The sequence below is a fragment of the Enhydra lutris genome, unplaced genomic scaffold (genome assembly GCF_002288905.1).
Source record: "Enhydra lutris kenyoni isolate GAN:26980312 unplaced genomic scaffold, ASM228890v2 scaffoldscaffold13, whole genome shotgun sequence".
Classification (NCBI taxonomy): domain Eukaryota; kingdom Metazoa; phylum Chordata; class Mammalia; order Carnivora; family Mustelidae; genus Enhydra; species Enhydra lutris.
This window is the reverse complement of record NW_019154097.1, coordinates 9,097,276-9,110,971: the sequence shown is the minus strand read 5'-3', so window position 1 is coordinate 9,110,971 and position 13,696 is coordinate 9,097,276. Positions and strand designations below refer to the sequence as shown.

At 37.1% G+C, this 13,696-nt stretch overlaps 1 protein-coding gene across 1 annotated transcript in view; it reads left to right on the top strand.

Moving 5' to 3' along the window:
• LOC111146291 (testis expressed 10) overlaps nucleotides 1-13,696 on the top strand; it is a 64,705-nt gene that overhangs the window by 43,505 nt on the left and 7,504 nt on the right. The window contains exons 12-13 of the mRNA XM_022501781.1: nucleotides 10,953-11,033; nucleotides 12,646-12,827. Coding sequence (XP_022357489.1) covers nucleotides 10,953-11,033; nucleotides 12,646-12,827 — 263 coding nt within the window. The remainder of the gene's footprint in view (nucleotides 1-10,952; nucleotides 11,034-12,645; nucleotides 12,828-13,696) is intronic.

Genomic DNA, 13,696 nt, shown 5'->3' with positions numbered 1-13,696 from the left:
CCATAGTGGCTGGCACTGTGTTTATATGTAGGTTTTTAAAAAATAACTGGATTTTAGGGGCGCCTGGGTGGCTCAGTCCTTAAGCGTCTGCCTTTGGCTCAGGTCATGATCCCAAGGTTGATCAAGATCGAGCCCTGTATCAGGCTCCGTGCTCAGTGGAGAGCCTGCTTCTCTCCCTATCCTCCTCCCCCTGCTTGTGTTCCTTCTCTCTCTCTCTCTCACTGTCAAATAAATAAATCTAAACAACAACAAATAGATTTTAAATAGTGAAAAGAAATAATGAATTGGTTTAGCATCTGAAATTTTATGTACCCCATGGTAAATGAAGAGAGCTAAAACAGGTCTCCTGAGGTTAAGGCCTTGAATACTGGATTGGTGGGGTTGGGCTTGCCAACAATAGTGTTTTTTCTTAAAACTACATTTTCTGGGGCGCCTGGGTGGCTCAGTCAGTTAAGCAACTGCCTTCAGCTTGGGTCATGATCCCGGGAGAGTTCCGCATCGGGCTCCCAGATCAGTGGGGAGTCTGCTTCTCCCTCTGACCATCTCCCCTCTCATGCTCGCTCGCTAGCGCTCTTTCTCTCTCTTGCAAATAAATAAAATCTTAAAGAAATATATTTTATTTTTACAAGAGAGCGAGTGAGAGAGTGCATGAATAGGCGGAGAGGCAGAGAGAGAGGGAGAAGTAGACTCCCTGCTGATCAGGGAGCCCAATGTGGGGCTTGATCCCAGGACCCTGGGATCATGACCTGTGCTGAAGGCAGATGCTTAATTGACTGAGCCTCCCAGGAGCCCCAGTAAGAGTAGTTTTAAAGGACAGACTCCCTAATGTATTTAGGCCATCATGATGTATTTGAGAAAGCATTGTATGGCGATTAGCGGGCTGTCCCTATTCCAGGCATAGATTTGCCATTGTCTAGTTTTATAATTCGGACAAGTCGTACAACCTTTTTCTGATAATTTAAATTTCTCATAAGCACATTATCTCTGTAAAGCCAACGTAAAATTGTCATAAAAATGTTATCAGCTGTATTTCTGAAATAACACTTAGCAAGGACGTGTATTAAACTTTGAGGTTGCTATCTTTGAAATGTTAAGATATAATTAGGAAAAATCTGAAAAACACATTTTCGTTTTTGGAGTTCTTAAGTGAAGATTTCAGTTTTCTCTTGGATAAATTCTGTTAAGTTTGCCTTTTCATATAAAAATATCTGAAATACACATAGTTTTTGACATCCTTACTGTAAAATTTTTAAAATTATTTCATTTGAACAATTTAATTAGGACAGTGGGATTACTCAGTTTTGTAATTTTACCTGCCTAGGCCAAAGTGATTTTTTTCTTTAAATCAGACTTTTTTTTTTTTTAATTTCTTTTTTAAGATTTTATTTATTTATTTGACAGAGATCACAAGTAGGCAGAGAGGCAGGCGCAGAGAGAGGAAGGGAAGCAGGCTCCCTGCTGAGCAGAGAGCCCGATGCGGGGCTCGATCCCAGTACCCTGAGATCATGACCTGAGCCTAAGGCAGAGGCTTTAACCCACTGAGCCACCCAGGCGCCCCTAAATCAGACTTTTTTTTAAAGTAGGTATTATTCACAAAATTTAATTCAGAGTGGAAGATAATTTAAAAAAAAAAAAGTCTTTTTTCATTCCCCCTCAGCCACCCATTTTTTTCTTCCCAGTTTCTAAATACATTCTTTCAGATATCTTTTGTCTTCACAAGTGACTTAAATATATTATTTTTGTTTTCTTTTATAGAAATAACATACTTTATCCACTAATCTGGACCTTGCCATTTTCATTTAGTATTTTTGTGATTATTCCTTCCGAGCACTGAAGGAAGAATTATGTGACCTTCCTATTAATGATGGAAACTGTAGTTAACAGGGAAGGATCACAAAGGAAACAGAAATCTCTGTACAGAGGTACCTTTTGTAAATGGAATCTTCTATTCCAGAGCCAGTGAACGGTTTTAAGGTTAATATTGTCATTTACAAAATATTGGATGATTGTAAAAGAATGTTTTTTTAACATGGATAAGCCCTGAATAATAATAATAATAAAACATAAATCCAGTTTAAGAAATAGAACATTTTTATTTTTAATATTTTTTTATTTTAGAGAGGGAATAGGGGGAGGGGCAGAGGGAGAGGATTCTAAAGCAGACTCCTCACTGAGTATGGAGCCCCACATGGGGCTTGCTCCATGACCTATGAGATCACCATCTGAGCTGAAATCAAGTTAAGACACTTGACCAAGTGACCCACGCAGGCGCCCCTGAACATTTTTATTTTTGAAACCCTTGTGTGTGTTTCTCCTTTCCGTTCAGAGTTAACAGTGTTTTAAATTTTATCACACTCTTCTTCCTTTTAGTTTTACTATATTAGCACATAACTCCAAACTATAATGTTTTTTTTTTTTTTAAAGATTTTATTTATTTATTTATTTGACAGACAGAGATCACAAGTAGGCAGAGAGAGAGAGAGGAGGAGGAGGCTGGCTTCCCGCTGAGCAGAGAGCCCCATGCGGGGCTCGATCCCAGGACCCTGGGATCATGACCTGAGCCGAAGGCAGAGGCTTTAACCCACTGAGCCACCCAGGCGCCCCCAAACTATAATGTTTAGATTTACATTGTATTAAACTTTTTTAAAAGTGCAATATTTTTCAGTAATTTGCTTTTTATTCAGTATACTCTTGAAGTTATGTATGTTGTTAAGGCACGTGATGTAATGGGGACTGGGTGTAATATAAGACTGATGAATCACTGAACTCTACCTCTGAAACTAATAAAACACTATGTGTTAATTAATTGAATTTAAATAAATTTAAAAAAATTAAAAAGTTACTTAATATTAATGTGTAAGCAGTTCATTGTTTTCATTGCTGTGTGGTATACTGTTGTAGTAAGATATCATGATTCATTGCTTTCATAGTTTGAGTATTTTTAGCATTCCATTTTATCTCCACCATGGCATATAGCTGTGCCTCTTTGTTTTATGTTTTTAGGTGTTTGGTTTTTAACTTAAGACAACCTACCTTCAAACTGTACTGTACTACTTTATATTATGATATAATGTGTAATAATATTTTATAAGGTCATTCTAATGTTTGTTTTTTCTGTATGTGATGTCTTTTTTCTCTACATGTTTTTTCTTCCTACATGATTTCAAGATAATCATTTTATCACTTTCTTCTGCAGTTTGATTGTATTTATGCCTTGGCGTTGTTTATTTATGTAAGATTTTATTAATTTATTTGTCAGAGATAATGCCCACAAGTAGGAGGAGCAGTAGGCAGAGGGAGAAGCAGACTCCCTGCTGAGTAAGGAGCCCGATTTGGGGCTCAATCCCAGGATTCTGGGATGATGACACAAGCAGAAGGCATACACTTAACTGACTAAGGCACCCGGCGTCCATTTTTTTTTTTTTTTTTTTTTTTAATAACTTTTTGTTTGCTGAATGTTTCTTTCTTAGGCTTAGAATTTACTGTGTTGGGAAAAAATGTCAGTCATTCTTTCAAAAAAATATTCTGGGTCCCCTTCTTTGGACTCCAGTTACATGTATGTAAGATTCTTGATGTTTTCCTGTAGTCCTTTGAGACATTTTTAACACCTTTTCCCATGTCTCTTCAGAAAGTAAGCTGTGTCTTTAAGTTCCCTGATCTTTCTGCATTATCTGATCTGGTCTTAAATCCAACCAAAGATTTCTTTTTTAATTAAGTTTGTTTTTTTTTTTTTTTTTTTTTTGAGCAAATCTAAGTTCACAGAAAAATTGAAGTGAAAGAACAGGTATTTCCCTTATACAGTCCTTCCTTCTCCACATGCATAGCCTCCATTATCAACATCCCCCACCAGAGTGCTACATTTGTTATAATTAATGATTCTATATTGATGTAATTACCCGAAGTCCATTACATTATGGTTCACTCTTGGTATTACACATTTTATAGATCTGGACAAGTGTGTAATGCCACATTATCTATTAATCTCTTACAGAGCGTCTTTTTTGCCCCCAAATCCTCTGTGCTCTGCCTGCTCATCCTCTATGCTTCCCAACCCCTGACAACCACTAATGTTCTGTTTTTCCCCGTCTACAGTTTTGCCTTTTCCAGAATGTCTTTATATTTGGAACTGTACAGGATATAGCCTCTTTAGAATGTTACTTTCACTTAGTAATATTCTTTAAGATTCCTCCATGTTTTTTCATGGCTTCATAGCTCATTTCTTTTAGTGCTGAATAATAACGTATTGATATACCAGTTTATCTGTTCACGGACTGAAGAACATCTGTTTTGTTTCCAAATTCTGGTAATTATGAATAAAGCTGTAAAAGCTTACAAACATCCATGTGTAGGTTTTTATTTAGACATGTTTTCAACTCCTTTGGGTTAATACCAAGAAAACGGTTGCTGGATCATATGGTAAGAGTGTGTTTAATTTTGTAAGAAACACCACACTGTGTTCCAAAGTGGTTGTACTGCTTTGCAATCTTATCAGCAGTGAATGAGTTTCTGTTGCTCCAGATCCTTGCCAGCATTTGGTGTCAGTGTTTTGGATTTTGGTCATTCTAATAGATGTGTAGCTTCTCATAATTTAATTTTGATTTTCCTGATAACATACGATGTGGAGCATCTTTTTAGATTTATTTGCATACGTCTTTGGTGACATATCTGTTACGGTCTTTGGCCCATATTATTTTATTTATATTTATTTACAATTATTTTAACTGGGTTGTTTTCTTGTTAAGTTTTAAGTGTTCTTTGAATATTTTAGGTAACAATACTTGGTTATATGTCTTTTGCAAAGGTATTCTCCCAGTCTGTGGTTTGTCTGTTCATACTCTTGACATTATCTTTTGCAGAGCAGAATTTTTTAATTTTAATGAAGTCCAGCTTATCATTTATTTCTTTCCTGCATTGTGGCTTTGGTGTTGTATCTAAAAAGTCATCACCATGCTTAAGGTCATTTAGATTTTTCCTCCTGTGTTATCGTCTAAGTCAGTTATAGTTTTGTATTTGCATTTTACATTTAGGTCTGTTATCCATTCTGAGTTAGTTTTTGTGCAAAGTCCAGATTAATTTACATATGGATTGTTGAAAAGTCTGTCTTTGCTTCATTGTCAAAGATCCCTTGACTCTGTGGGTCTGTCTATTGCTGGGTTCTCTATTCTGTTCCATTAATCTCTTTGTTCTTTCACCAGTACTGTCGTATCTTGATTACTATAGCTTTATAGTGATTATGAAGTTGGGTAGTGTCAATCCTTTAACTTTGTTTTTTTCCTTCAATACTGTTCTGGGTTTTTGCCTGTCTAAATAAACTTCTAGAATCAATTTGTTGATATCCACAAATGATTTACTGGAATTTTGATTGGATTTGCATTAAATCTGTAGATGAAGTTGGGAAGAACTGACATCATGATTGAGTATTTCTATCCTATGAACATGAAATACCTCCATTTCTTTAATTCTTTGATTTCATTCATCAGAATTTTGTAGTTTTCCTCATACACATCTTGTACATATTTTGTTAGGTTTATTTCTAAGTATTTCTGTTTTTTGGGGTGCTAATATAAACTTAATTTCAAATTCTGTTTGTTCATTGCTGATTTTTTTCATTGCTATTTGGAAAGTTTTTATATATTCACATTGTATCCTGTAACCTCGCTATAATTACTTATTCCAGGAACTTATTTTTTAAATATTATTTTCATTAAAATATAATGTATTATTTGCCCCAGGGGTACAGGCTTGTGAATCATCAGGCTTACACACTTTACAGCACTCACCATTTATTCCAGGAATTTTTTTTTGTCAGTTGTTTAAGATTTTCTACATAGACAGTCATGTCGTTTATGAACAGAGACCAGCAAGTGAATTTTAAATTTTAGATAATATATATTTTTTTATCTCTGCTTTTTTCTTTAACAAGTTCTTTTTTTTCTTTAAGTACTCTCCATACCCAGCATGGGGCTCGAACCCACAACCCCAAGATCAAGAGTCACATGCTCTACCAGCTGAGCCAGGCACACGCTTCTTCTGTATCTAAAATACGTAATAATAATTGTTTTAAAGTTCTTACCTGCTAATTCTCTCATGTCATTTGTATTGATTGTTTTTTTTTCTCCTGGTTACGTAGCATATTTTCAAGCTCCTTGTCATGCTTACTAGTTTTTGAGTGCATGTTGGACAGTGGAGATTTTATGTGTTAGATATGTTGGAGTGTTTTGTTTTGTTTTGGGAGGCAGTCAAGTTACTGGAGTATCAGCTTCATCCTTTTGAGACTTGTTTTTAAGTTTTGTCAGGGTGGTTTATTAGAACAAGTAGCCTTTACTAAGTCAAGGATCAATAAATTACAGCTTTAGACCGAAACCAGTTTGGCCCTGTTTTTGTAGCACCCTGAAACTAAGAGTGGTGTTTACTTTTTTTTTTAACAACTGTTAAAAAATCCCCACAAGAATATGACAGAATATGTGTGTGCCCTGAGAAGCCTAAAATAGGTGCTATTTGGCCCTTTACAGAAAAAACTTACCAACCCTGCCATTGTGCTAATTTATTGCTACTATTAGTGTTCACATTCTGAGCGCCATCTGAATAAACCTAGTCTTCTGTGAAGACTCTGTTTTGGTTGGTTAGAGCTTAAACATCTCTCTGCTGTCTTTTTTTTTTTTTTTTTTTTTTTTTAAAGATTTTATTTATTTGTCAGAGAGAGAGAGAGAGAGAGAGATCACAAGTAGGCAGAGAGGCAGGCAGAGACAGAGGGAGAAGCAGGCTCCCTGCCGAGCAAGGAGCCCGATGTGGGACCCGATCCCAGGACGCTGGGATCATGACCTGAGCCGAAGGCAGCCGCCCAACCAACTGAGCCACCCAGGCGTCCCTCTCTGCTGTCTTTGAGCTTTGGGAATTGTTTTGCTCATAGCTCCTGTTTATTCTTTGGCCTTGTAGAATTTCACCTTGCACATGCGCAGCTTTGTTTTTAGCAATATATCTCAGGATACTAGAGCTCTCTCTCAGCAGGAGGATAAGAGTTTGGCTTCGTCAAATGGTGTGTAGTGGAGGACAGAAAATCCTGCCAACCTTTTGACTGTCTTGTGAGACTGATTTGAGGGCGCCTGGGTGGCTCAGTGGGATGAGCATCTGCCCTCGGCTCAGGTCATGATCTCAGGGTCCTGGGATTGAGCCCCGAGTTGGACTCCCTGCTCAGCAGGGAGTCTGCTTCTCCCTCTCCCTTTGCCTGCCACTCTGCCTACTTCTGATCTCACTTTCTCTCTGTGTCAAATAAATTAAAAAAAAAAAAATGACGAAGAAGTGTTAGGAACATGCCATTTCTGTATATATTCTGGTGAAATTAGGTAGAAAAATATTTCCACTTAGAAATTAAATATATAAAACCTCCTTAAGAAAAAGAAGTTCTTGGGCACCTGGGTGGCTCAGTGGGTTAAGCCTCTGCCTTCGGCTCAGGTCATGATCTCAGGGTCTTAGGATTGAGGCCCATATCAGGCCCTCTGCTCGGCAGGGTGCCTGCCTCCTCCTCTCTCTCTGCCTGCCTCTCTGCCTACTTGTGAACTCTGTCAAATAAATAAGATCTTTAAAAAAGAAAAAAGAGGGGCGCCTGGGTGGCTCAGTGGGTTAAAGCCTCTGCCTTCGGCTCAGGTCATGATCCCAGGGTCCTGGGATCGAGCCCCGCATCAGGCTCTCTGCTCCGCAGGGAGCCTGCTTCCTCCTCTCTCTTTCTCTCTGCCTGCCTCTCTGCCTACTTGTGATCTCTGTCTGTCAAATAAATAAATAAAATCTTAAAAAAAAAAAAAAAAGAAGAAGAAAAAGAAGTTATTTGTATATTTTTCAAAAAAAAAAAAAAAAACCCTTAATTTCCACATTGGACCAGATTATCATGCTTGTTCTGGAACTCTGCAGTATAAAGTCAGAGTTCTGATACCTGTAGGTTTCTGTTAACAGTAATGTGCAAACATGAGGACTGTATATGTTTATGTTGGTGAGTGTGCATGTACATGTATTTGTTAGTATTTATTTGCCTTTATCTTGAAACAAATTCAAACTTAGAGAAAAATTACAACTACAGTACAAAGAACTTTTTTTTTTTTTTTAAGATTTTATTTATCTGAGAGAGGTGGGGATAGAGAGAGAGAGCACAAGGGCTGGAGAGGGAGAAGCAGGCTCCCCTCTGAGTTGGGAGCCCGACGTGAGGCTCAATTCCAGGGTCCTGGGACCATGACCCCAGCCGAAAGCAGACCCTTAACTGACTGAGCCACGCAGGCTCCCCCCAAAGAACTTCTTATTTTTTCATAGACTGACATAATGCCCATAGCCCATACCTTGGCTTGTATATCTCATAAAGCATTCCATTATATAACCACAATCTGGTCCTCAAAATTAGGAAATTAAGATTGGTATGTTATTGTCATTTAATCCTCAAACCTCAGTCATGTTTGCCAGTTGTCCCAGTAATTGTTTGTTTGTTTTAAAGTAAGCTCTCTGCCTAGTTTGGGACTTGAACTCATGACCCTGAGATCAAGAGTCACATACTCTGCTGACTGAATAAGCCAGGTGCCCCTCGGTAATGTTCTTTATAGCAAAAGAAAACACCCCAAATTATTTGTAGCATTTAGTTGTAATGACGGTTTTTAATCTCCTTCAATTTGGTGTAGTGCCTCAGTGTTTCCTTGTCTTTTGTTGACCTTGACACTTTGAAGAACACTGGGACAGTTATTTTGTAAAATTTTCATCCCATTTGGGTTTATGTTCCCCCATGGTTAGATTCAGGCTATATAAATTTGGTAGGAATATGACAAAAAATGAAGGTTTTCTGATTGCATCTTGTCTGGTGGTGCAACGTTTAAATTTGTCCCATTACATATATACTCGCTTTGATCACTTGATTAAGTGCTGTCTGCCCATTTCTCCACTATTTACTTTTTCTCCTTTGTAATTAATAATTCATGAGGAGATACTTGGAAACTATTAATATTCCAGACATTTTTTTATTAGTCTTCATTTATTAATTTGTGTTAATATGGTTTCCTGTTTTACTCAGTGAGTCACTATAAAATTTAGTGGCTTCTTTGTTCTTTTGACATGTGCTCATTCTTAGTTCTTCCTTACTTTCTTGTACCACAGATTGTTCCAGATTCGTATTTTATTTTCCCTGTCCCAACCCTGCAGTCAGGTATTTTTTTTAAGAAGCCCAGTTTTCCTTTAAATGAAGAATGGTATTTTGAAACTAACTTCAGGACTTTCGATGTGGTCATTGCTATTGGACCTTGGTGCTCCCAAACTGTCATGGACAGAAATCAGCAATATAACACCACAGGGTTCATTCTAGTTGTCTTCTTTTCTTTGTGCCTTTCTTTTCTGAAGGTGAGAACCCTGGCTTCTGTTATACTTAATATAATTTACTTGATCAGTTTCTTTGTCTATAATTAATCTCTTTTTGGTGCCACCTTTGTCCCATGTAGGCATCTTTTTGACCCCATTTGAACTCTCACACTGGGGACAGTCTGTCTCTGTTTATTCATGAATGGCCTTCCGTGGGTCATTGCTGCTCTCTGGCCTACTCCGGTGCTGACGTTTATCTGATGCGGCCCCACCCAATGGCTTTTGAGCGAAATTGTTGCAGGAGGGAAGAGGTGGTGGAAAGGAAAGGATTAAATGGACATTTAATAGAAATGGGACTTTTCAGATGTGATTTATCCTTTATTAATGAAAATATTCATGGCTTGTTGTGAAATAGGACGATGGCCTTAGAAATATGTTGTTTACATTGTTACTTAAAAGCATAAAAGAAAATAAAAACTGCCTGTGAAAGCTGTGGGTGCTATTAATTTATAGGAGGTTTTATAGAGAAATAATGCATGGAGCTGTTGATTTTTCAGGGTTGATTGACAGTACCCTTGAATTTAGCTTGACTATCTTTTTGCTAGAATGGTACTCTTTAATTTTTATTTTTTAAATTAACATATAATGTGTTTGTTTCAGGGGTACAGGTATGTGATTCATCAGTCTTACACAACACCCAGTGCTCTAGAGTGATATTCTTATTTCCACCAGTCTTGTTGTTGGTTTTGCATGTGATTCTTTCACATATTTCACTTTGGCACTGCATTCCATCAGCTCTGGAATCGTGTAATGATGTCTCTGAAGGACTTGATGTCCTTCCCTCCTCTTGTTTCCTTGAGAACTTGTAAAAATATGAAGGATTTGACTCCCAATTTCCTTATATTTTCTTTTCCTGTGGACTGGTCTCTTCCTTTTTTACCTTTGGGGAATAGGAGGCAGCATTGTAATTAATTTGAACAGGATATTGGTAGTTTCTAGATCGTGTTTTTCTGTAGGGATATGGAAATGGGAAATTGAAATCTAAAAATGGCTTTTTTCATCCCTTCGTTCACATCATTCAGATCTTTTTGTTGTAGCGTTTGTTAGTAGAAATATAGTCTCTAATTTGATGGATTGAAGCTACTTATTTCAGGGCTATGAGAGGAGTTTCTCGGTCTTTTATTCACGTGCCTGGCACCTGATAGGACTAGCTCAGTGTCCAGTAAATGTTTAATTAATGAATTGTTTGGAAAATTAGCACATATATGAGATTTAGTTGTTTTACTTTTGACGTTTGCATCTTCAGAGTAATTTTTTTTTAAAGATTTTATTTATTTAATTGACAGAGACAGCGAGAGAGGGAACACAAGCAGGGGGAGTGGGAGAGGGAGAAGCAGACTTCCCTCTGAGCAGGGAGCCCGATGTGGGACTCTATCCCAGGACCCTGGAATCATGACCTGAGCCGAAGGCAGACACTTAACGACTGAGCCACCCAGGCACCCCCAGAGTAATTTTTTGATAAGTTTCCTGTTACATGATAGGGCAAGTAGGTTAAAAAAAAAACTATAGAGCTTGTTTCTGATGTAAAATGTCCCAATTTAGTTACTGGTTTTTTCCTTTTCTGACAGACAGTTTGTCACAGTTTATTGGTTATTCCTGCCCGAAGCCAGAGCTTTGACATCCTGCAGAGTGCCATCAGTAAGCATTTGGTAAATATACTTAAATTTTGTTTTTTGTTTTGCTGCTTAAAAAAGCAAAGAGAATCTAGAGAATCCTTGATTAATAGTGGGTTTGCCATAGGCGAGGAGAGAATGATTGTCCAGAATTCTAAGCTTAATAATTCCATGGCCTTTTAGCATAATGTTGATAAGAACTGGGAAATCTTGTTGTTTTCCCTAGCTGTTACTAATTAATTCTGTGACCTTGGGAAATTCCCCCTTTTCCAGTACCTTACTTTCTGCATCTGCAGTGAAGAGCTCTAAAATTATACCTCAGATTCTTCTGACTTGTAATGCTTTAATTAACATGTACTTGGTATTGGTGTATTGGGAATCCAGCATCCAGACTGGGGTCTAACCTATACCTTAAGGATTTGGGTTCTAAAGTAGGGATGTAACCTAACAGTTTGCTTAGGGCTTGGTCACTAGAAGCAGTAAGCTCAGCCTTGAGACTATTTTGTCTTCTGGGCAGTTGGTGTTCCTTATTCCCATTGGGTATGCCTGGGTTTTGCTTTTTAACTTCCTCCAACATTTATACTTGGATCTTTGGCTTATTATAATTTTTATTATAATTATTATAATAGTGCAAGGGACGGCTCCCACATTTTACCTTCTAGGCACTCTTACTTGTTCGGGTAATTTTATAGGCACATTCCAACCCCCTATTCTCCTTTAAAATGTTAACTTCCCTTAAGTTGGAAGAATACTATTTTGAATTCCCAGTACTCTTTTCTTTCTGCTATCGAACTTCCAGTCTTTATCTGTTGTGTCTTTTCATCTCCCCTCCAGATATTTATGTCTTTCTTTGACTACATTCATTATTCTAGTTAAAAGATCAACACGATTGTCAGTCTTGGCCACTATATTCAGACAGCCTGATCAGAGCCTGTAGACTTTCATGATGACTCAACAGTAGTTTCCAGGAGATTTAAACCATGCATATATAACAATTATAAGTTAGAGTACACCTTAATGAAAGTTTACAGTAAAGTCCAGATGAATACATATACCATGATGTCCCTTATCGAGGTTTTGGGGCAGTGAATCAGTCAAGTGTTCAGTATAGTGATGTCTTACTCCAGGGTGTTTTACTTAGTCATGTCTGAATGAGTAGCTAAATGAAAGGGCAGGGTAACGCTAATTGTAAAATGAACTCTGGTTTGTACATCTAATTACCTGGGGTAGGGGTGGTGCCAGATATTAGAGTTTTCTAGTCTGAAGAATCTAATAAAGATCATGTGAATGTGATTGTTGGTATCAAGAGTTTTTGGAGGGTGCATGAGATAATCCTTTCAAATGATGGTATTTCTGACCATCAGAAATTGTAATGTCTTGAAGATTTTAGTAGACTTTGTCATGGAAGGGAGACAGTGGATTAGGTTAGTATTTCTTGAGTTGGCATGCTTTCAAAGTTATTTAATGCAGTAATTGAACTCTTAAGGGAAAACAGGACTTTAAGGTATGGTGGGTGGCATGTATTATGTATGTACTGTTTCTCAGTAGAAGTGATGTTAGGTTAACTCTCCAGTTAATGGGGTTTGGTTTTATCCTGGAGAGAGGGACTGTTCCAAGGAGGTCATTAATCTCATTTTTCTCTGCCTAGGTTGGGCTGACTGTAATTCCTGACAGTACAGCTGGCTGTGTTTTGGGTGTTATCTGTAAGCTCCTGGACCATACGTGTGTACTTAGTGAGACTCTCCTGCCATTTCTGGCTTCTTGTTGCTACAGTCTTCTTTATTTTCTGCTCACTTTAGAGAAAGGAGAAGCAGAACATCTAAGAAAGAGGTAATAGTTTTTGTATTCTTCAACTTTAATTTTTTTCATACCTACCTCTCCAACCAAATAAATAAGAATAAAGTGTAAAATTTTTTAAATTAAAACAGAGTAAAAGAAAATTAGATTTGGGAAATATTATCCTAAATTCTCTTTTAGAATTTGTGTGAACCTAAGTGCCATTTTCTTTGTTCTTTTTTAAATTCCTATTGTGATGAGAATTTTTAGTTTTTGTTTTTTCTTTTAAGCTACAAATTTGAAAAACTAGATGGCATAAAGTTTTTTGGGAGCTTTCCTTATTAATGTTGTTGTAGGTCTATCAAGAAAAAAAAATTTTATCTTACCTTTAGAAGAATGCACTTATTAAATAAGTATAAGCCTTTGCATTTTGTTTTGGGCTTTGTTAGAGCTAACCAGAGTAGAATTTTTAAATTCTTCGATTTAAGGAAAATTTTCTAAGATGCTAGTTTGTATTAGTTACTACCTTAGCTCTTATATAGTGCAGCTATTATATATAGCTCTTCAGAATAAAGTTTCTAGCATAGTTTGGAATATTTCACTTTAATTTAAAAAAGTATTCTCATGTTAAATGTTAAATTATTTTAACATTATTATTATTAACATAATATTTTATTTTTTTTTAAGATTTATTTATTCATTTGACAGACAGAGATCACAAGTAGGCAGGGAGAGAGAGAGGAAAGCAGGCTCCCCGATGAGCAGAGAGCCGGACGCGGGGCTCGATCCCAGGACCCTGGGATCATGACCTGAGCCAAAGGCAGAGGCTCACCCCACTGAGCCACCCAGGCGCCCCTAACATAATATTTTAACAATAAAATGTTAAATGTTAAATTAAAAAAGTATTCTATGTTCTTGGTATG